This window comes from Ranitomeya variabilis, chromosome 4, assembly GCF_051348905.1.
Source record: "Ranitomeya variabilis isolate aRanVar5 chromosome 4, aRanVar5.hap1, whole genome shotgun sequence".
Taxonomy (NCBI): domain Eukaryota; kingdom Metazoa; phylum Chordata; class Amphibia; order Anura; family Dendrobatidae; genus Ranitomeya; species Ranitomeya variabilis.
In genome coordinates, this window is record NC_135235.1 from 279,927,172 (window position 1) to 279,952,753 (window position 25,582).

General features: G+C 41.0%; 1 protein-coding gene across 16 annotated transcripts in view; it reads right to left on the reverse strand.

Annotated features, from left to right (window-relative positions):
* AGRN (agrin) overlaps positions 1 to 25,582 on the reverse strand; it is a 487,688-nt gene that overhangs the window by 342,806 nt on the left and 119,300 nt on the right. For 13 of the 16 annotated variants that reach the window (XR_013213195.1, XR_013213196.1, XM_077250009.1 and 10 more), the window contains one exon: positions 2,636 to 2,683. Coding sequence is in view for 14 of the 16 variants with exons in the window: in XM_077250009.1 (XP_077106124.1) it covers positions 2,636 to 2,683 (48 nt within the window). In the remaining 2 variants the exon portion in view is untranslated. Of the gene's footprint in view, positions 1 to 2,635; positions 2,684 to 12,014; positions 13,906 to 25,582 lie in introns of those variants that run through there. The other 3 variants (XM_077250021.1, XM_077250016.1, XM_077250015.1) reach the window with 2 other exon arrangements.

Genomic DNA, 25,582 nt, shown 5'->3' on the forward strand with positions numbered 1-25,582 from the left:
CCCCCCCCCGCCCACTGTACACTGAAACAGTCCATTAACAATGATAAACAGTTTTAATGTGCAAATCAAGCTAGGCTTTTGGTGAATGAACAGTTATCGAACAGAAACTCGAACAGCCGAATTTTAAGCAAATTGTTCGGGTTCGTCGAACAACTCGCGAACACCGCCCAAAACAGCTCGAATTTGAAATTGGCGAACAGTTCGACTCGAACACCGCTCATCTCTACTTATTTCTAAAATACAGATCAGTAAAATCAAATAAACCCTTTAAAAAAAATATTTTTTACATTTGTGACATTAGGGCCAGAGTTAGTTTCCAACGCTGTAGACTAAGTAAGCCTATAAATGTTAAGCTCAACATTCACAGCAGATAGCCACTGCCAAACTCTTTCGACTCCCCCCTACACATACAGGAATGCTCAGCTTTGCCGACATGGTAGCTGCCAAATTTCTCTGGTTGCAGATTATCTCTCAAAGAACAAAATAATCAGCCGATATGCTGCATCCTTCTCTTCTCAAACATCATCTGTTGGGGAGAGCCTTAGAATAGACTGCTGCCCAATCTCACCAATATCAGGGCGTTTGGCCAACATCAATCTAAGGCATTTAGGGGCTTTTAGAGTTGGCATAGCTTGCAAATTTTGGCGTGTCCCGCCAACCATCTATTGTGGTATGGAAATCTTCAGAATCTCTTCTGTAAAAGGGTGTGACAAAGGATAAGAATCTCCAGTGCTGTGCGGCATTTGTGTATGAGTGCTGAAATCTACTGTCCAAAAGTGACCCAGCGGAACCAATCAGAAGAGTGAGAGTTTCAGGAGGGACGAGTTTAGATGGAGCACCAGGTCAGATGACCTCAATGACACAGTTCCCTGGTATAAGAGGCCAGCACGTCAAAACAATAGCAGATTTGGTGCCAATAGAAGGGATGGTCAGGATGTATTTTGAGGAGGATGGTGAGGCCGGGTTGCCAGGCCATGACAGGTAGCTTGAACCAGAGGGATTGTAGCGTACCTGGAAGCAGAACCCAGACAGCACCAGACAAGTTCCAGAACCCAGACAACGTCTGTCAAGGCCCAAAGACCCGATATGGGACAGGCAAGTTCCAGAACGAGACTATGCAGGTCAAGGCCTGAAGACCAGACTTGAGCTGGTCAAGATGCAAAGCCCAGACAATGGCACTCAAGAGTCTAGGACTAGTCATCATCCCACCGGGTATGAGAGACATTTGGCAGAGACTTTTTTTTTTATATATTTTTTAAAATATAGTGCGAGATTAATCGCTCAGTATTCAATCAAGCAAAATCTGACAACCTTGCAGGATGAGGAAGTGGTAAGAATTAAGTAATAGATCAAATTAGAAAATTACTAGCTTTGAATTTAATTAATGTACTATGCAAAGTGAATCAAAACTATATTTTAAAACTCAAAACAAAAGCCAAAAAAAATCATCATCAACTTTTCTCGATTAATTCTAACTAGAACTTTAAGCAGCCATGTTACTTTCCTCACAGGCTTCAGAAGAGATTTCCTTATTGTCAGATGAGAAGTAAATGGCTCTCTGGTTAGAAAAGTAATAAGGAGAATGGTTACTTTAATGATACTGCTTTTTGTCTCATTTGTAGGGCCCATAATAGGTAACTTTATCACTACTGGGAATAATTGATTTGACTTTAATTTGAAAAAAGAATGAAAAACAAATGGTTCTTTAAAATCAATAGAGTCATCCAATTTCATTAATTTATTTCATTGCTCAAATCTATGTTCATTCTTAAACACAATTACATACCAGCTCTCAATCATCCCACCATATGCTGCAAACATCCTACAAACCTTTTAATGGCATTGCATTAGCATATAGAATTTAATTAGCAAATGCATGCATACCATTATCATATTAAGTCACATGTGTAGGCATTTTGGAAAATGGTGCTCATAGGCATTCAAGAAGACTTCTGTGTTAATACTGTAAGCTACTATATGTATACAACGTAGACTGGTCCACGGAAGTACCAAAAAATTCTCAGGTAGGCCATGGTTTTGACATATTCATAAGCTCAAGCCATAACACAACAGTGCTTCAACTGCTCTTCAGAAAACCATCTCATCAGAACGTGACTCATTTGCCGCTGCAATCTATATTTATATATTGTAGGTTGATTTACAATAGTCAGAATTATATAATAAGACCTCAATGTGTCATGACAACATGGGCATGTTGATGTTCCGCATGGCTTGATATTGGAACACCTTAATTATTTATTCTGGGAACCAAAGGGTCTCCAGCCTAAGACTTCATTCTGAGGTCAGTAATATATATCTTATATATTGGTGCGTGAACATGCTCGGATAAGGTGGTATCTGAGCATGCTCGTGTGCTAATATAGTGTCTTGTTGAACAGCTGCAAGACATGCAACCGTGGGGACTCGAACATATTTTTCAAGGACGTCGGAAACACTCGGTTAGCACATGAGCATGCTTGGGTAACAGCTTATCCGAGCACCTTTACTCACCACTTATATATACCTATTGAACTATAAAAGATAATTTACATTGTCCGTCGCTCGGCAGCATCGTGGCTTCTGTTATAAATGGAAACCACAACTCTGAAAAGAATGAAAGAATTGTGCTACTCACCATCATGTAACGTGGATTTTGGAGGATCAAAAAGGCTGCCTGGTTTATCTGAAAAGCAAGTAAAAAAGTATTCATAATTATAATACATTTTACAAACAAAATATTTTAAAAAAAGGCTTCTACATGAACCAAATACATATATAGACTGTAGAGAATTCACACAATCCCAGTGAACATGCTATATTTTTAAGAGCTACAGTGTAGTGGGGATTGAGGTGCATATGCCCTAGGTGCTCACAGAAAAGCCCTTCATCACACTAAGGGAAAATCGGCCAAATATCCTGATTTGGGCTGGACAGGTCAACCATCTTATGCTATGAAGACTTCCTGACTGGCCCCAGTCAAGCCAAATTTTAACATTGCTGGGTTCAAACAACCGTAATTTCTCCATCTGACAAAAATGGTCCAATTATGCTAGTCAGACTCTAATCAGAGGTTGATCACCGTTTTTTTCGGCGTTGAAGAGTAAAAAAAAAAAGTTTCTTTGCCTAATCCATATGTTCAGTCTGTGAAAATCAACTGCATTCTGATGTCATCCAAGTGTGGTCCGAATTTTTCGGTCGAATCTATAGACGTGCCATCCAAATCGTCCACACTACAATTTTTTTTTTTATCAGAGCACTTGATCCGAGGAAAAAAAATTGAACAAGTGCATGGCCTTATTGAATAACATTAGTACAAGTGCGATCTATTTTTTTGACGGACAGCACTTGGACCGTATATACGGTCGTCTTTACGTGCCCTAATAGTAAGAATGGCTAAGTCAAAAGAAACCATTCAAAACTTGGAAAATTGCCCGTTTTTCTGCAAGACTAAAAAAAAAATCAGTGTTCTTTTCTGTGTTTAAAGCTCCTCAGCAGGAGATACTTTAGCAAACATTCTATTTTAAGCCATGCTAGTGGGTATCTGAAGTCCAACTGGTCAGCCAGCAGGGGTGAAGCAGGAGAAAGAAATAATATGTTTATGCGTGAAATCTAAATTGGTGGGCAGTCACACCAGCAAAACAGTCTCATACAATAAGGCTGATTAGAAGGGAAAAAAAAGAATAATAATGTACTGTGTTGCAGAAATATCAGCACTTAATATCTCGGAGTGACATTACCGCAAGACACCGCTGATCTGTGAACCAAGATAGGCATTGAGGTTAGTAAAAATAAATAAATAGAAAATAAAAAAAATCAGTGTTCAACAAAGCAGTAGGATATCTTCACTATTCCATATTTCATCAGAACCTTTGAAAATTCTAAGTGAGGTATGCACTACCTACTGTGCAAAAAAATGGAAATCTTAGGATGGACTGCTGGTTTAATCAGTCTGACTTGGACTGATCCTATGTAAAGCAGTGGAGTAAGAAAAAAATACAACTTATTTGCATATTCAGAATTTTCTGTATTCGCTGTAAAGAGATATGGAAAATCTTCTATCAGGGTAGGGTGGGGGTAAGCTAGGCATTGTGCCAGTGCACAGTCACTATTATTATGATCGAATGATTATTGAAGGCAGGAGGAAAATAAATATTTCTGGCAGATATTAATCAGCTATTTAAGAAGTTATTTGCCAGCCAGGAGGGGAGATAATGGTGATATCATTTTTTAATTGTGTTCTTTTCCAAGCTGCAAACAAGGATTCAGATTTTTTTTTATAGTCTAGTTCAGAAATGAAACCTTCATTTCACAACTAACTCTCAATGGAACACAATATTTTGTCTCTGTTTTGTGTCTATAGAAAATGGAGCTACAATTTCCATTATGTGATGCTTATGTTTCGTTCAGAGTTTCGTATTCAGAAATGAGAGGTAATGACGAATGCATTATTAATGCACTTATTTCCCAGCATTGCGTTACCTTCCGTTCTATGGAAGGTAATACTATTTTGTCTTGTGACATATCAGTTCAATGCGACTCCTGGAAGTCCCTCGTTGGAGAGGGATAGGCTTGTAACTGGCAAACTAGATGATGGGTCACAACAAATAAAACATTGATGGGTTTTGCTGTTCTCTTGGGCACAGTACCCAAGACAAGTGAACTTATATTTTACTTTGTCTTCATATGAAGAACTGAAAATAAAGATAGATCCAACTCAAGTTCAGTCCACTAGATTTGTTTCCTAACTTAATGTTTAAAGGGAATCTGTCACCAGATTTTCTGAAAGCAGCATGATGTAGGGGCAGAGACCTGGATTCCAGCTATATCTCACTCACTTAAAGGGAACCTGTCACCCCCAAAATCTAAGGTGAGTTAAGCCCACCAGCATCAGGGGCTTATCTACAGCATTCTGGAATGCTGTAGATAAGCCCCCAATGTATCCTAAAGGATGAGAAAAAGAGGTTAGATTATACTCACCCAGGGGCGGTCCCGGTCTGGTCCAATGGGTGTCATGGTCCGGTCCGATGGGTGTCATGGTCCGGTCCGATGGGTGTCATGGTCCGGTCCGGTGCCTCCTATCTTCATCAGATGACGTTCTCTTCTTGTCTTCACGCTGCGGCTCCAGTGTACTTTGTCTGCCCTGTTGAGGGCAAAGTACTGCAGTGCGCAGGCGCCGGGCCTCTCTGACCTATCCTGGCGCCTGCGCACTGCAGTACTTTGCGCTGCCCTCAACAGGGCAGACAAATTACGCCTGCGCCGGAGCCGCGGCATGAAGACCAGAAGAGGACGTCATTGTAAGAAGATGGAAGACCGGACCGCCCACCGCAACGGGACCGCCCCTGGGTGAGTATAATCTAACCTCTTTTTCTCATCTTTCAGGATACATTGAGGCTTATCTACAGCATTTCAGAATGCTGTAGATAAGCCCCTGATGCTGGTGGGCTTAGCTCACCCTCAGTTTTGGGGGTGACAGGTTCCCTTTAATAGGCTGTCTGCTGCAGTTTTGAAAAAAAACTTGTTTTATCTGCAGCAGATCTAGCAGTTCTCTGAATGCGGAGCTCTGTATAACCCCACCCACATCACTGATTGGCAGTTTTCTGCCTTTGCACAGTGTACAAATTCTGCCAATCAGTGGTGGAGCGCGCTTATAGCTAGCAGGAAGATTACATGGCAGTAAGTTTTCTAGTCCTCTTAGGATAATCTCCTGCTGATAAAACAGTGATTTTATCAAAACCCAGTAAGTGATACATCACTGAATTCAGGGTCTTTTCCTTCATTATGCTGCTCTCAGATTTGGTGGCAAAAACCTGGTGACAGATTCCCGTTAAGAAGGTTTGGGATTTCTCTGATTTGGACAAGAGAAGGCCCTTGGCAATAATCTGATCACAAAATGTACATTTACATAGACCCACAGTGAGCAGCTATAATTTGTGGGGAAACGTGACAATAAGCGTTCAATTTCCCTACAGCACCACAACAGGAAAAATTAGGTATTACACTGCGTAAATTAATATGATTTTTTTTGTAATTCAGGGCAGGGCAAGTTCTGGGGTTTTGCAATCACTCTCTACTGATGATACAGAATATGAGACCCCCCACTTCACTTGTTTAATTCAGAATTCTAATATCAGGTATATAAAAATGGATTTTTATTTTTTTATTTGGATAACCAAAATTTAATTAAAGAGTAGCCTTCTAGTGGGAAGTTTAAAAAAAAAAATACTGACCAAATACTGAACGTGGCCTAAGGGTGGATATGGTATAGAGCTTTGTCTTGCAGCCAAAATAATGGGAAAATGTGCAGGATTTATTTACAAGATGAGAAGATTGATTTGCTCATAAACAAATTTGCTTTGAATTTCATAAAAATTTCAGAATCGCCAGAATTATTATTTTTTTGGGTTTGTTTTACGATTTATCAAAAATGGCGGTCTTCACTGGTTGTTCTTCAGCGCTATTTGCTGCCTCTAGTGCTGACTAGACTTCACTACATCATGACATTGCAGAACAAGGAGGTAACATGTCATCTCATAATGTTATGAGGCCTAATCAGTGGCGGAGATGCGAAAAAGCCCTCAAGACTAATCTGTGCCAGAGGGAGCTAGCTGTGTGGCAAGACAGGAGAGGCCTAAGGAGAGGTATTACATATTTTATCTTTTTTTAACCTTACATTATGTTTGGACGTCTGGAGAAACCTCAGATCATAGTAAATGTCTTTAAATGGCAAATTCAATTTGCATCAATTAAAATTGAATTTCCCGGCCACATTAGAGTGAATCTGCCCATTCTCTCCTGCCTACTGGCCACTGCCACTTACTGCTACACTGTTGTTCCCGGGAAAACAAAAACAATTGAAAAAAATGTGCTTCTTTATATTTGTTTTCCCAAATCACAAAGTTTTGGAACAATCTGTAGATTTTATTCTATGTTTCGGAAAACCCCTTTAAGTTCCCACCATCTAGGAGATACAAGGGTCTCCTTTCTCATTGGGAAACAATGCACCTGGATGAGATGCCTTAATAATAGGATCTAAGGGGTAAAGTTTCTCCTTGTGGAGAGTGACATGCCAGGTCAGGCATGCCAGTATGAGAAGACTTAAATGCCTTGCACGCACCTCTGGGAAATTAAATATGCAAATTGTCTCTTCAAAGGGGCTTGAACTCTAGTGCCACCTATTGGAATTAGCAGGACTCTATTGTCACCTCTCTCTCTGAAGAGACAATTTGCCTCAATAAAATGCACGCATTCCCCCCCTCGTAGACCAAGTCTTACAGCACGAGACTGCCTTGTCGGAAAGAGATCTGTGACTATTTTGGAAAACTTCTCTGGCAAATCCATTTTTATTTTATGCAACAAGTGTTTTTTTTCCTGTATCTCTAAGGATATTATTGTACAGTAGAAGCAAAGATTGCCAAGAGACTGCTACGGTGAGGATCGTGATTATGGAGAGCTAAGTGCTTGTTTGCTTAAGTAACCCGTACTATTAGATTTCCTACCGACAATAGCACGGGCATGAATATAACTGTCGTACAAAATGTGCATCTGTACAAAATGTGAGCTAAATTATTATGTAAACTACATAACCATGTACCGTATATTATACATATGATTATGCAGATAAGGAACGAGTGCGATACTTTGGAAAAAAAAATAATTTTCAGGTACCTATTTATGGAATTACAATATATAAGAAGAGTCACGTTCGCTGGTCCTATCGGACCAGACGTCCAAACCGCCAATAATACAGGATCTGGATGTATGCGCTAATGGGGCCATAGACTGTAATGGTGACGGCAGAGTGAAAGTGCGCTCTGACATGCATCATTTTCAGGAGTGTACGCCTACCGGAGGCAGAACCAACACACTACTATGTTTGAGTGTCCGCCTCATGTAGGCGTACACTCCTGAAAATGATGCATGTCAGAGCGTACTTTCGCTCTACCATCATCATTACAATCTATGGCCCCGTCAGCGCATACGTCCGGATTCCGTTTTGCAGGTGTTTGTTCTTAAGTACCAACGAATGTGACCCTAGATGCAATGTGAAAGCACCCTTAAGAAACTTAACTATTAGGTAGTGTCTCCCAATCTGGAAGACCCAGCACATATTCATACACTACATAAATTGTCTATATATCCTGAAGAGAACCTACGTAGTTATAAATGGTTGAAAAAAAATACAAGTTCAACCTTTCTCCACCAATTCTATATTCTCTCTCTCTCAATTATTTATAACCCCAATGCCACCGATCATGAGAAGAGAATGTAGCCCTTTTATAAATGCTAATATAATATCTGCCATTACTACGTCTTGAGGTAGGGAATTCCACAGTCCGACTGCTCTAACTGTAAAGAACCCTTTCCTATTTAGCTGCCAGAATCGCCTTTCCTCCACTTGATGCGTCTTGGATGAGTAGTACAAGATGCATTACGCTAGACTGACAGCCTTCTCCCCTTACGTACAAGGAAAGACCTGTCAGTCTAGGGAAGAGAGGCTGGGAGAAGTAGCCGGGGACTGGCCTTGGACCTAGTTATTCTAGTTGCATAATATCTCACATGCTTTATAGTGATGAGCGAATATACTCGTTACTCGAGATTTCCCGAGCACGCTCGGGTGTCCTCCGAGCATTTTTTAGTGCTCGGAGATTTAGTTTTTCTTGCTGCAGCTGAATGATTTACATCTGATAGCCAGCAGAAGTACATGTGGGGGTTGCCTGGTTGCTAGGGAATCCCCACATGTACTTATGCTGGCTAACAGATGTAAATCATTCAGCTGAGGCAAGAAAAACTAAATCTCTGAGCACTAAAAAATACTCGGAGGACTCCCGAGCATGCTCGAGAAATCTCGAGTAATGAGTATATTCGCTCATCACTAATGCTTTGCAAAATATATTTTCCCTGAAACGCTGCAGCATTTCAGAGTAAATCATACATGGTTGCAATAACACAGCCACACTGATTAATTCTGCCTCCGTTTCAGACAATGAGAATCTCCTGAAATGTTCTCATTAAGAAGCACTGTGTAGTGCTTCATTTACTCTGGAGGGGTGCTGCAGGGAAACTGGACACTTCCTTATGGACTCTTGGAATACTTGTATCACACTGATATCTTCTCCATTTTCACAAAGAAGATGCTGGGTATCATTGGAATATGTCATCAGGTTTTTGCCACCCAGTTGGACAGCAGAACAATGTAGAGACAAGGACCCTGATTTCAGCGATTTTAACGATAACTTTGCTACCTTCTGTAGTTTTTATAAAATCTGCATTTTATCAGGAGGACATTATTACTAGAGGACTAGTAAACCTGATGCCAAGTTGTGCTCCGTATTCATGAGCTCTTTATAAGCCTGCTCCCACCAATAATTGGCTGCTTTCCGTGTACACTGTGCATAGGCAGAAAGCTGTCAATCTGTGGTATGGGCGGGGCTATATAGAGCTCAGCAGTCAGCAGATCTGCAGATGATAAACAGTGATCCTATCAAAACTACAGCAAGCAGCTCAGTAAGTGATACATCCATGGAATCAGGATCTCTGCACCTACAGCAGATGGTAACAGATTCCGTTTAAAAGGTAATGATTGATATTATACTTTGCTTTTTTATGGATTTCATCAATAGCTGATCAAAATCAAAAAATAAATAAGATATAAAAAGATAAATTGTGTTTATAGATGGGGTCACCCCTTACGTTCTCACAATACACAATACCGGACCTCTTTATTTTGAACAATGACTATGAGGAGAGAAGATTTACTAAGCAATGATACATCTATCACATCAAGAACACAAATCTAAATCTTTAATTGTTTTACATGCTGCTGATCCCTCCTTGTACATTTTTGTAGGAGGTTTGGACCCACTTCTATTTGCCAGACCATACAATCCATTAAAAGCTCTTTGTTCTGGAGGACTGCTGGCGTGGATAGAAATCAATGGATACCTACTGACTTTAAATGCACATTAGTTTTGTGTTCCAACAGAGATAATAGCCGATCTCAAGACGTCCCAAAAGCACAAGCACCAGTAATCAGCTTGATGTTGGGGGACTGACAAAACGAAAAGGGGTTTTCCAAATCAAACAACCTCATTAAAGCACAGTCTACATGAAAACCTGCGAAGTGAAGAATCCAAGCCGGAAAGTATCAGACATATAAGTATATAAGCTTGTTTGCTCCAAATCATTGAGCACATCTGAGCATAACTAGATGGTTTATCACAAGTGGAAACAATTCAGTTTTGTTAGGCTCAGTTTCTCAGCTCACCCAAGAGAAGTGCACTCTATGCCAGCTATGGTCTTGTTGCACACAATACTTAAAAACCATTGAATATTGATCCAATTTTGAGTTTTATTCATAGGGACTTCAACCTATCAATCGCTACATCAGTCCACACATTTATATAGCCATTTGGATCCTTCTATGTTTACATATCATTTCAGATAAGTTCTGAACATCTTTAGAAAAGAATCTCCGAGGGAAATCTTATGTAAATCCCAGAATATAGGAGGAACAATGCCAATGCCTTGAACAAGATCACAATTCTATCTGCATGTCAGATCCCTTGAATCCAATAGGGAATAGATCCTAGTGCTTTCATTTAGTATATTGAGTGGGCGACCCACAGTATTGTATTCGATGAGGGCAAAAAAGGGTTAGGGTACCGTCACACATTGAAATTTTCATCGCTGCGACGGCACGATTCGTGACGTCGCAGCGTCGTATACGCTTAGTAACCCGATGTTTACCCTGGTTACCAGCGTAAACGTAAAAAAACAAACCGTACATACTCACCCGTCGGTGTCCTTCAGGTCCCTTGCCGTCTGCTTCCTGCTCTGAGTGCAGCCGTACAGTGAGAGCAGATCGCAGCACCGCTGTGATCTGCTCTCACTTTCCGGCCGGCACTCAGAGCAGGAAGCAGACGGCAAGGGACCTGAAGGACACCGACGGGTGAGTATGTACGGTTTGTTTTTTTACTTTTACGCTGGTAACCACGGTAAACATCGGGTTACTAAGCGCGGCCCTGCGCTTAGTTACCCGATGTTTACCCTGGTTACAAGCGAAGACATCGCTGGATCGCTGTCACACACAACGATCCAGCGATGTCAGCGGGTGATCAAGCGACGAAAGAAAGTTCCAAACGATCTGCTACGACGTACGATTCTCAGCAGGGTGTCTGATCGCAGTAGCGTGTCAGACACAGCGATATCGTAACGATATCGCTAGAACGTCACGAATCGTAACGTCGTAGCGATGGAAATTTCAATGTGTGACGGTACCCTTACGTAAATCTTTCTGTGTGCAATGTTGTGCTAATTCAATTACTAAAAAGCTGCAATTTTGGCTTCTTTATGACTTAAGTGTCATTTTAGCTTGAAATATTAATAGTAAACATAAAAACATAAGATTATCAACTTAATTAAGTCCTTATTTAGGAAGAATTTTAAATAAAAGGAGTGAGGAGAATATTTTATGGATTCAAATGACATAACCAGATGTTTCCCCTAATAATGAAGTATAAAATGAGGTACCAGAAGTATTTATGCTTCTTGGACTTGACTACCCCAGTCTCAGACAGTTAGGCAATCTAGGAATATAGTGAGACACTTCCATTGTGAAGAGTCAGTCACACAAAATGTGGTTCCTGAAAGGCTACATCGACAGAAAGCAAGCTAACATTATTCAATTAATGGAATGCCTTTAAGATCTCATGGTGCATCGGGCGAAAGAAACTAGGTCAGTAAACCAAGGGCATAAGCACCTCCCATGCAAAGCTCAAATCCTGCCACTTGGGGGGGAAAAACCATGATGGGTTTAATGAGTAGGATTCATACGTCTCTGCACACACAAACACACACAACCCATGAACAGTTTCCAAGAGAGGCAGGCAATGAATGAGTAATGATTTATGTCACCCTGGAGTATCGGTCTCATTCACTCCCACATAAGCCTGCATTACACAATGCTTGATAGATCATAGAATGGTTGATGGGGTTTTGGCACTGGCCACACCTACAGTTATTGAGGAAGAGAAGAACGGCAAATCCAAGCGTTGAAGTAGCAAGTAGAATGAGACAAATGTTACATGGGATCATGAAGTAGCGGACCACCAGAGAGACTTTGTGTTGGTAGATCCGGTCCCGCTCAGAAGCTGGCGCAGGGTAGTGGCAGCCAGTCATGGCAAAGTCTCTTCGGGGTCTATCTATGGTCTCCACAAAGCTTTCTCCCAATCCAGTTTTACATCCTCCTTCTAACAGTCATGTCTATTTCAAATAAATAATGCATCTGCTGCATATCTACAAAGAAAAAACATCCACAAGTAACCATTTCCCAGTTAGGACACCATGGTAGACTCAGACTGTTGTCACCAAGAGTAAAGCCACGTGTGGTCAAGAAGAGCAATAATTTCCTTCCGGCAATCCTCAAGTCCCAAACATAAGTGGTTCTCAAAAACTTTGGATTGTGTGAGGTTTAAGAATCCCATTCCAGAAATGCAAAAAAGAAATTGGCTAGATCCAACGGTAACTGTAAATCAGAAATGCATCCAGGTAATAGACAAAATTGAAGTAAATCCTTGCTGCATTTGTTGAGATCCTGCTTGAACATTTACAGAACAGACAATATCTCTCGAAGTTCTCTTGTAAAAACCTTGCATTTTAGATATGATTGTCCGTTCCAGCTGCAGGCAGAACAAAAATCCATTCAAAGACGTGAGAATAGAAAGGGTGTAAGGAAGTACCGTGGTACCTTCACTCCTAGATGAGATGGTGAGATTTCCACCGTCTGCTGATCAATCTCAGCACAGAGGAATTAAACCTTAAACTTCACCTACTCCAAGAAGCATGGAATTAATAAGAGCTTAAAAGTCCCTTTCCTTTTGCAGCGTGAAAGTTCCTTGTCAATACTTCTCGTTTCTTCATTCCCAGGCAGTCCATTTTATCAGCAACACACAAATGCTATCCTTCTTCCGATGAAATACACTGCCACTTTATTTTCACTCCCCCATTCGCCTCCTCTCTCAAACACAAGAAGAGGCGCCCACCCCCTCCGTTAGTGTCACCCCCACTTCTTTCAACACCAGCACAGTTTCGTCACTGCGTTCTTCAGTGGTCTTCTCAGGCAGCTTAACAACCATCTCTCAATATCTACCGTCAATGGAAATAAAAAAAAAAAAAATAGAAAAAAAAGAGAGAGTTCAGGCTCCCGTGGATCATCAAATGCCGGTTCTTGCGAAAGAACGTTCATCCATTCATCAGCCAGGCAGGCACAGAAAATTAAGAGAGAAAGAAGCGAGGGGCAATGTCTTGCAGGAGGAGGGCTGGAAGATAACTAGAGTCTCATCGGAAAAATGTATGATAAAGGACCGCCGCTTGCAGCTAAATGCAAGCTCACAATTGCAACATGCCGTGCGAATAGAGGCAAGTTTCTGTATAGGTAAATATGGTCTCACCTGCAGTGCTTCTCCTCAATACTGTGGACTCCTCTGTATGGTCATTCCATATATATGATCCTTCTCTGAATTCACTTGATTTTGTTCCAAGATAGTTGCAAGATATATGGGATCTCCAGGACTTTGCAAATTGATTCTCTTTCTCAGTATCCAAAAAAGGCTGATGCAGGATGTTCAATGTTCAGATTATCTTTCTGGAAGCAAAGTGCTTGGATAGCAAGGTGGTTAGATTCCAGACATGTCCACTACTCCCACCAACGGCAAGACTGTTAGTGCGTGGGGACTCCAGTTGGTGTTAGACTTTACCCGGTGTTGTTCAGAGAACTAGCTCTCTCTATAAAGCTGGAAAATTGTGGGCGACTGAAGCAAAGACAGAGCTGGATACACTACAGTACTAGACAAAGAGTAAAGGCTTTAGGGAATTCTCTTCGCAGCCTCCTCAGGGTCCCTGCATGTGCATACAAAAGCAAAATGAGAGGAGGGGGGTTGAGCTGCTCAGTGACAGAGGGCGGAGGGGGGCACTGCTTCAGCAATGCTTTCCCCTCACACAACGTGCTCCAGCCACCGGTCACAGAGTGTATACCATGCAAATATAGGGGCTGATAAGTGCAAACTACACAAACTCCACCAACGTCGGTAACAGCATGACGTCGAAAGCTCCAACCCGGCGCCACATACTTTTTTTAATTCGTGTGATATATCCTAATAATCAAGCGCAACTCCATTCACAAAATGTCAATGTCCACAGTATCTGTCCATTTTTTTTTAATGAGCTCCATTCATTTTTGAGGCACCACTTATAATAACCCTTTCTGTGCTGCAATATCGATTTCTCCATAAAATTTCAAGAGTTTGTGTAGTATTTATGTCTTAAGAGATGACACAATTGTATTTTAGCCACCGCTCACTTTACTATTAATTAGTGAATACAATACTGACGTGAATACTTTTATGCCCAATGATGACAAAAGTATTCTCAGAGTGATACATTTATTGGCTAGCCAAAAAATAATATATCTTTTTGCAAATATGGTTTTGGTTAGCCAATAAAGGTATCACTCAGAGAATACTTTAGTCATCATTGGGCATTTCTTATTGTACATTGAATACAATACTAAAAGACATATATGTAAGCAATATTGAAGAACATCATAATATAAATTATTTTCAGGATCCCTCCAAAGATTTCCAAATTGGACTTCAAATTCTGGAAAACCTATTTTTTCAGCATTCAATTCCACTCATAATAGTGTATTATTTCTCATTATACTAAACAAACAACCTAAGAGGCTTATGGTGCCTATGTACATTAGATATCTATTTGCCGACAGCTATTTTTCCCAACATTTTGCACTGTAATACTTGGCACCGGGAATATACTCCAACGTTCTCTATGAAAAAATTCACTACTGAGGAGTCTGGCTGTGACATTCTCCCCACTGAACAAAAGGATAGGTGCTTGAAATTCCAATGGTTGGGTCCTTCTCTCCACTAATACATAAAAAGTAAGCTGACAGCACTCACTAAGTTAGGACGCCCGCTCTTGATCCAAGGAAAACATTCAGAAAATGGCAGTAATCAATAGGAAGAACAGCATCCAATCCATTTGAAAAGGTTGAAAAAAAGAGCTTTATTCTGCCATGATACAATACGACGTTTCGACCAGTAGTAGGTCTTTGTCAATACATGCAAAGACCTACTACTGGTCAAAATGTCATATCGTATCATGGCGGAATAAAGCTCTTTTTTTCAACCTTTTCACCTGGATTGGACGTTGTTCTTACTTCCTTTTGATTGCTTCTCTTACTGATGTCATCTGTCAGGAGAAAGTCAGGAGGCCCCCATGGACATTAGACTGTCAATGGGTGTGGACAACTTTAAGGATATATATTGCAAATCCAGAGTAAAAGATTCCAGATTTTATTGAAGTGCATTAAAATAGAGATAACATCAGAAAAAGCACTGATTCTCAAGTAGAACTACATGTTTCTGGTGCGTACAGTTAATGTATAGACAACTTTAGTTAACGTGCATGGGAGCCTTGACAATCAAGGAATACTATCTTCGGTATGGCAGAGCTCTTTGTATTCCCACCACCACAATTGTAACCAAATATCAATAATGATGTATAAATATATTACTTTTAGCAGGGAAATAGACTACAAAGGTTTCCCCTTGATTTACATTTGATTTCTACAAATTCTTTATACTTAATTTGTAATTTTGTAAGGCTTTAGGCTTAATATTGTCCCCCAATATATACCAGTTAATGGATAAAAGCATGACATTTGCGGTAGTGTGGAAACACAATTTCCAGATTTGCCATAATCTGTAGATTCCAATTTCATGTTGTCACAATTGAATAAAAAATATAAGACAAACCACAGCTGTGATATGGGCACATTTTTATTGCGCCTCGAGTTAGTATTTGACCCATGAAGCATGGATTAAAGAGGATGGCCTATAAACATTTATCACCTATTCACAAAATAGTGTATAAATAAGAAAGCAAAAGTAGCTAGATTTGAAGCATATTATATGGCAAGATTCATATACACAAAATTATTAAGTTCTTCGCTGATCGGCGTTTAACAGCCTGTTTACACAGGCAGATCTCTCTTAACCATGCTCACTAAATGATGTGGGATAGACCATGCAGTTTGCATTGGCTGTGATTATTCTCAGCAGCTTAAGTCCTTTTTACATGCACTGTCAAAAACCATGATCTTTTCTACATCACAAAAAAATCATTTCACCTGACGAACAAGCATTTTCGATGATTATCAGACGGCAAAATCCTAGGAATGCTCATTCACAATAATCTTGCAGTATAAATGGATTCTCAGAATAGGTCATCAATACAGACTGGTGGTGGTCTGGCACCCAACCGATTAGCTTCTAATGGATGTAAGCAGTGAATAAGATGGCACCATGTGCAGTTCATCTCTGTTCAATGTTTCTTTCTGGCCATCATTGGAGTGAAAAGCTGATTAGAGTGGGTATCAAGTTTCGGAGCACCACAAATCTGATATTACTATATGTCTCAAGAATCCCTTTTAAAATGGAACGTTTTAAAATATGGTTCCAAAATGAAAGAATTCTCTACAGTATCCGATCAGATTGCTTCTTTAATTTCCAAAATAGACTCTACAAAAATCTCCTTGTTTGGTACGGTCAACTGATCTACTGTTTGTAGTTTTCGATAAAGCTCATCCCTAATATGTAGAATAGGTAACATATCTACTAGTGATGAGCGAACGTGCTCAGATAAGGTATTATCCGAGCATGCTCTGGTGCCAACAGATTGTCTTCGGAGTGCTCAAAAAGTATGTTCATGCCCCCACGGCTGCATGTCTCGCAGCTGTTAGACAGCGGCAACACTTGGAGGGATTGCCTGTTTGTTAGACAACCCCTGCATGTGTTGCGCCTGTCGAACAGCTGAGAGTCATGCAGTCGTGAGAACTTGAACGCACTTTTTGAGCACTCCGAAGACCCGCTGTTGGCACCAGAGCATGCTCGGATAACTCCTTTTCTGAGCACGCTCACTCATCACTAATATCTACGTTACAATTATTAAATCACAATGACTAAAGCGATGAACTCTCCAAACCACAGCCTGACATTTGAAACTCATAATTAACGTGAAAGCCTAAACAGACCGAATCGGACATTAGCCTTTACTTATTGGTTTGACCTTTTTTTGGCTGAAATGATTTTGATCAGCTGGTGGAATTAGTGAATGGAAAAAAAATTAATTGATCCCTTTAATCAACTAAAACCTTGGGTCCAATTAATAGATTGTCTCATATTGATTGAAAAGACGTTTGTGTCAGTTTAATTTTGCAAACACTCAGCTAAACAACCCTGGTAAGAAAATTTCTTGCACAAATGTGACATTTAATAGGGGACCCTACAGATCCATTATCTTACATGAAAACAGATCCTCCTGCCCCAGCAGGGACCTGTAAAATAAAGACTGCTGTGTGCGGACAATTAAATGGCACAGATAAGTGTTCATCTTATCTCCGCTCGCTATGTACATGCATACTAGACATGCACGCTCAGTAAAAAGCAAATCCTCCACATACTGGTGAATGGAATGGGAGGGGGAAGAAATGTAGGAACACAATGGAGCCTATTACCCACTATCTGTTTGCATGACTGCTGCAACATTCAGTGCCAGGAACCATGTCATTATCAGCTGGGCTGGGAGAGCTGAGTGTATATCAGGGTAGTATATACTTCCCCATCTCCATTGGAGTCCATTCAAGAGGTGGGGGTCGTGGATACATTGTGAAAAGACCCCACATAATTCATGCCGTTTACTCAGATTTTGCACTTTCTTCCATCATTACGAAGACATTTTTCAACAATGACCCAAGGGGAAATCTCATTTTAATCTCTAAATGGCTAAAAAGCTGTCAAATTTCCAATTTCCTTCGATACCTTATACTCCTTGTATATCTCAATTGACAGAATTTAGCAATCAAGTACTTAGGAGAATGGGATCTATAATTACTTTCATGAAGGAGAGTGGGAGTTGTAGTAAAAACAGCTGAACTAGAAAACATTTGCAGAAGGTTTCATTATTATCCATTTGTTAAGGGCAGCACGGTGGCTCAGTGGTTAGCACTGCAGCCTTGCAGCGCTGGGGTCCTGGGTTCAAATTTCACCAAGGACAACATCTGAAAGGAGTTTGTATGTTCTCCCCGTGTTTGGGTGGGTTTCCTCCAGGTTCTCTGGTTTCCTCCCACATTCCAAAGATGTGGGCCTCATCTGAGACAGCGATGATAATGTGTGCAAACTGTAAAGTGCTGCGGAATATGTTAGCGCTATATAAAAACAAAGATTATTATTATATGGATGAATAAGGTTCTGGTGGCCTATAATAAGTCAATGGCTCAAACATTCAAGTCACGGCTCATCAAAGACTATGGGTGAAAAAAATATTGTTTATATTGCCAAGCTGAATTTATAATCTACAACATAAATAAGGGGCTTTACTATACGTAAAAAAATTGATAACTAATTATTAGAATTGGCCAATAATTTGTGATTGGTGGGAGTTCGACTACCAAGACCCCAACAGATCAGTAGTATGGAGGGCTAACAGCACTCACCCTTTAATGTTTGTTCAACCACACCACCTTGTAGACACGAGCGTACACAGCTTAGACCTAGTCAAGCATGTAGCCTATTTCAATATGAAGTAGGTATACTAATAATAATATCAGCAAGTACCTCCAATTATAAATGTAGTGTAGTTCTTCTGATTCGCTATGATGCTTACATCATGTGCAGGGCATTGCAGTAGCTTATATATCCATGGTTATGACCACTAACTAACACTATATCAGTGGTTGTAACCATGGATGCGTAAGATACTGAAATGCCCTGCACATGGGATAAGCGATATAGCTAATCAGAAGAACTATACTACATTTTTAAGTGGAGGTATCTGTTAATATTATACTTCCTATATATTGTTATAGGATTTTGGACACTGGACATGGGAATACCCCTTTAAGCCATAAAACTTGAGCACCTTTAGGCCGGTTTCACATGTCAGTGGCTCTGGTACATGTGGTGAGTTTCCTCACGTACCGGAGACACTGACACACGTAGACACATTAAAATAAATGTGTCTTTGCAGTTGTCAGCGTGTTTTCACGGACCGTGTGTCCGTGTGCAAAACACAGAGACATGTCAGTGTTCGTGGGAGCGCACAGACCCATTAAAGTCAATGGGTGCGTGTAAACACGTACCGCACACGGATGCCGTCCGTGTGCTGTCCGTGTACTTTTTTTAAAGTCATAGGGTTTAAATTGAAACAAACTGTTTCAATACACGGACAGCACACGGATGATAAACACGGATAGCACACAGATGACACACGGATGGCCTACGTGCACACACGGATAGCTCTGGGACCGTTTCTTCCGGTACCGGAAAAATCTGGATGTGTGAGACTGGCCTTACATATAGAGATATCTGACCTGATGTCTAATCAGACCAACAACAATCTAAAATGGTAGGTAAATGGCTAGTTGATCTAACTGAAACTCATTAAACAGAAAACTGATCGGTTATGCTTCAAATTTGCCTGCCCATCAAGATTTTAGCAATTAACTGAATCTATTCTCAATATATGGAATATAAAACATTTTATTTTAGGGTGATAATTAGAGATGGATTGATTTGCAGAACTTCAGTCCATTGGCCAGGTCAGTAGTCTTTGACCGTCGGATGAGAATCTCCTCAGTCTCTTATTTTCCGGGATCCCCAACATGGCTTTTGATTAGCCAGTATAACGTCATCATTTCAGTGTGACGCATAGATGATATCACACCGGCCCAACTAATCAAAAGCTACACCAGGGATCCCGGAATGTAAGAGATTCGCGAGTCTCCCATCCAACAGGCAGAGACTATTGACCTCGCCGATGGACCAGCATCCCGCAAACAGACCAGCATCCCGCAAATAGATTCACCCATCTCTAGTAATAATCACTAGTGATGAGTGAATGTGCTCAGATAAGGGGTTACCGAGCATGCTCGTGTGCTAACCGAGTGTCTTCAGAGTGGTCGAAAAATGTTTGAGATTCCGCGGTTGCATGTCTTGCAGCTGTTCGACAGCCGCTACACATTCATGGATTGCCTGTTTTTCAGGCAATCCCTGCATGTATTGCAGCAGTCGAACAGTCACGAGACATGCAGCCGTGGTGACTCAAAAATATTTTTCGAGCACGCCTAAATCACTCGATTAGCACATGAGCATGTTCGGATAACACCTTATACCAGCACGTTCTCTCATCACTAATAACGACAGATGAGGAGGATTACAATAGGTTCTATTCTAATAAAACTAAATCATCACCTATGAGGCCGTATTTACACTGACCAATTATCGAGAATAAGCGTTCCTAGGAAAACTCGTTATCTGATAATCTGGCAATGTAAATAGGCTGCCAATTCCCCCAAAGAAATAGCAAAACGCATGTTCATCGGATGAAATTGTCTTTTGGCTTGCATAATATTCATTGTTTTTTGTGATATCTTTTTATATACATTTAAAATATAATTAATACAGTGAACAAGAGGATTTTGAATGATGGTCTATAAATGTGCCCAATATGATTCTAAGTAAAAGAGGAAGAAAAAATTAAAAATTTTTCTTGTATGCAAAAAAATTCAAGCTTCAACTATTCATTAGACAGTATAAAACAGGGAGCACTAGGGTGTCACAAGGATGACGTCCTGAAGCTATAGAGTTTTTTTCATGGTCCCATTCAATTAAATGATTGAGTTTGACCTGTAAATCAGATCAAAAATGGACATCTCTGCTTTTCATATTTTTTTTCACATGAACATAGAATGAAAATTTGTGAAAATTACTGATAGAACAAATATTACAAAAACTGATGTGTGAATGAGGCCTCATCTGGGATCACTTTGCTTTGATCCCTCCATATGCTTGCAATATGAGAGGGGTATATTTACAGATGGTGTTATTTGTTTCTGCATTGTTTACGCGTCCTCTATGAATTTACATGCACACCTACATGTTTGTTATATACATATATTACAGCTGTGCACATTAAAGTGTCATTCTACCAGTTCACACAAATATTATGATAATCAATCCCTTCCTCTGTCCTAGACATTCTTATTAGGCTATGTGCACACGTTCTGGTTTTTTCACTTTTTTTCACGTTTTTTCGCGATAAAAACGCTCTAAAAACTCATTAAAAACACACACATTATGCATTCTATCATTTAGAATGCATTCTGCATGTTTTGTACACATGGTGCATTTGTTTCCGCGAAAAAAACGCATCGCGGTAAAAAAAGCAGCATGTTCATTAATTTTGAGGATTTTCGTTTTTCCCGCGATTCTATGCATTTGGAAAAACGCACAAAAAACACACAAAAAAAGCGTCAAAAATGCGGTAAAATAGCGGTAAAAACGCATGCGGATTTCTGGCAGAAATGTCCGTTTTTTGTCAGGAAAATTTCTGCCAGAAATCCTGACGTGTGCACATAGCCTTAACATCACTGATGGCAGAGCTGCTTTGTTCAGTATCTTAGTGACACAGACAATACTCCAGTCTCCATATATTTCACCCATAGAGCCCGCAGAGTTGAGGTCAATAACCATTCCAATTGCTATACATGAGTTAAAACTCTCCCCATGCATAGACACAAATGCTCGCCGTGCAAGGACTCGAAGAAACTTGTGGTGCAAGGACTCACAAACATACACCATGCAAGGACTTACAAACTTTTGCAGTGTAAAGATTCATTAACCTTCTTGGCTCAGGAGCTCAGCAGACCCTTGTGGCTGAAGGGCTTGTAAACCCTCGAGGATCAAGGGCTTGCAAACCCTGGAGGCACATGGGCTTGCAAACCCTGAAGGCACATGGGCTCGCAAACCCTGGAGGCACAAGGGCTCACAAACCCTCAAGGCATGAGGACTCACAAAAACTCAAGGCATATGTACTCACAAAACCTTGAGACACAAGAGCTCACAAACACCCATGATACAAGGGCTTGTAAACCTTCATAGTGCAAGGGCTCACATACCCTGATGGCACAAGATCTTGCAAATCACCATTGAGTAAGGGAATGCAAAATCCTGCGGCACAAGGGCTTGCAAAACCTTTCAGCACAAGAACTTGCCAAACCTTGTGAGTCAAGGTCTCAAAGCCTTGCATTGAATGGACTCTCAAAACCTTGTGACTCAAGGGCTCATAAACTCTTGTGGCTCAAGGACTCACAAACCCTCGAGGCACAAAGACTTGCAAACCCTCGAGGCACAAAGACTCGCAAACCCTCAAGGCACAAGGGATCACAAATCCTCGAGGCACAAGGGCTCGCAAACCATCGAGGCACACGGTCTCCCAAACCCTCAAGGCATAAGGACTCGCAAACCCTCAAGGCACAAAGGCTCACAACCCCTTGGGGTGCAAGAGCTCACAAACACCCATGATACAAGAGCTTGTAAACCTTCACGGTGCAAGGGCTCACAAACCCTGATGGCTTGCAAATCATCATTGAGCAAGGGAATGCAAAATCCGGTGGCGCAAGGACTTGCAAAACCTTGCAGCGCAAGAACTCACCAAACCTTGTGCCTCAAGGTCTCACAAAGCCTTGCTTTGAAAAGACTCACAAAACCTTGTGGCTCAAGGGCTTATAAACTCTTGCAGCCCAAGGACTCGCAAACCCTTGCGAAAAAGGACTCGCCAAGCCTTGTGGCAAAAAGGCTCGCAAACCCTCACAGTGCAAGGACTGTTATGCTGCTGTTGCTGTGCCAAGCTTCATAAAGAGTTAAGATAGTTCCGATTCTAACAGCAGCTTTCAAGTGAGGAACAAATCTCACAGACTCCAGTCACATAGGAGCTGCTGATCAGCTGTCACACTGTAATAACTTGTGCCAGAATTTATAGATAAGGGAAAGGAGGTGTGAGTGAGATTTTGGTGCCTGTGAAAAGCGGGCGTTGATAACTAGAGTTCTTTATCAAACCACAGGGTCACATAGCACGTGAGCAATGGCATCTCCACTATTCCCAACTCTCTGTACTCCCTATGCACAAAGCTATGCATGTTTCCTTCATACACAATAATAAATCTCATGCCTATTGCTATGTGCCTCATGAACAATATTAGGCCTCCTATCCTCCTGTAAACACAATGAGCTGCATTTGTCAAAACTCAGTAAAAGAAAAACTTTGTTGACCTTAGCCACCAATATGAGCTCAAATTTAATTTCTTAAACTGCTTGGATAAAATATAAGCTGCAATCTGATGAGCGACAGTTTTATTTTTCAATAGTTGATAAAAATCTGCCCCAATGGCCTCATCCTGTTCTGTACAATGACTAGGTTACTTCCAGCTTCTTGTACACAAGATTAGTAATGTCTTCAACCTCCCTCACAAGTCATTTTTTATGTATTACTCTTTCTTTTATAGCACCATTATATTCCGCAGCGCTTTAAGTCACTGTTCCCATTGGGGCTCACAATCTAAATTCCCTATCACTATGTCTTTGGAATGTGAGAGGAAATCAGAGAACCTGGAGGAAACCCACACAAACACGGAGAGAACATACAAACTCCTTGCAAATGTTGTCCTTGGTGGGATCTGAACCCAGGACCCCAGAGCTTCTCCAACCTCCAGGTCTAGAGTTTATGAGTACACCTCGTAACATACAACCTAAACAGTGGGTGTCTAGGGTTCAACATGTCTTGCTAATTGCTTAAAATGAGTTTACCTCAAATCTAACACTTTTTTTTCTCCTTTTATGTATTTTGGTCTTACAATTTTTAATTTTTTTTAATTGGTTTTAATTAAAAAAAATTGCAACGTCAGGCTTTTAAAAGGGGTATTCTCATCTCCAAGATCCTATCCCAACATGTAGCAAGTGTAATAATTATAATATTAGCAAATATCTACAATTAGAAATGTAGTATAGTTCTTCTGATTAGGTATGTCACTTATCCCCATGTGCAGGGCATTGCAGTAGCTTAGGTATCCATGGTTACGACTACTCACATAGTGACCTAGGCTACTGAAATGTCCTGCACATGGGATAAGCAACACAGAGAATCAGAAAAACTATAATACATTTCTAATTGGAGGTATTTACTAATATTATTATTATTACACCTACTACATATTGGGATAGGATGTTTGAGATGGGAATACCCATTTACGACTCAATTTCTCTGCATAGTACTGGCTGCAGAATGTGATTAACTAAGAATCTGTCAGTGGGCTGGTACCGACATGTAGTTTGTAATTCATATCTGTCTATTACTGAGCTCAGAGCCGGCCCGAGATTACGGCGCCCTAGGCGAAACTATTTTGTTGCGCCCCTACTACTTTTAACATACCTCCCAACTTTTGAAGATGGGAAAGAGGGACAAAGCGTGCCGCGGCAAATTTTAGGCCATGCCTCTGACCACACCCATTCATAACTAGCCACACCCATATCCAAGTCCCAACCACACCCATTTAGTACTGCTGATCACACTGTTTCATAAAGAATAATTATAAACAAAAAAATATGGCCACAGTGCTCCATACTGTATAATGGCCACACATGATGCTCCATACTGTATAATGGCCACACATGATGCTCCATACTGTATAATGGCCACACATGATGCTCCATACTGTATAATGGCCACACATGATGCTCCATACTGTATAATGGCCACACATGATGCTCTATACCGTATAATGGCCACACATGATGCTCCATACTGTATAATGGCCACACATGATGCTCCATACTGTATAATGGCCACACATGATGCTCCATACTGTATAATGGCCACACATGATGCTCCATACTGTATATTGGCCGCACATGATACTTCGTACTGTATAATGGCCACACATGATGCTCCATACTGTATAATGGCCACACATGATGCTCCATACTGTATAATGGCCACACATGATACTTCGTACTGTATAATGGCCACACATAGCTACTCCTACACACGTGGCTGTGCTCCATACACACGTGCTCCTCTCCATACACCTCGTACACACGCGGCTCCGCTCCGTACACCTCGTACACATTCAGCTCCGCTCCATACACCTTTTGCCTTTTGAAAAGATTTTTTATAATTTTTTCTATTTTTTCTCTGGCGCCCCCTTAGGGTTGGCGCCCTAGGAGGCCGCCTAGTTCGCCTATACGCTTGGGCCGGCCCTGACTGAGCTTTTTTTCAGCTGATTTGTGACTATACTCCACCTCAAAAGGAGAGCGGAGCTTCTATTTGGTCATAAATTAGCAGATAATCTACTATATAATTGTCTAAGGGTCACTTCCGTCTTTCTGTCTGTCCGTCTTTCTTTCTGTCAAGGATATTCATTGGTCGCGGCCTCTGTCTGTCATGGAATCCAAGTCGCTGATTGGTCTCGCCAGCTGCCTATCATGGCTGCCGCAACCAATCAGCGACGGCCACAGTCCGATTAGTCCCTCCCTACTCCCCTGCAGTCAGTGCCCGGTGCCCGCTCCATACTCCCTGCAGTCACGGCTCACACAGGGTTAATGCCGGTGGTAACGGACCGCATTAAGCCGCGGGTAACTCACTCCGTTACCGCCGCTATTGACCCTGTGTGACC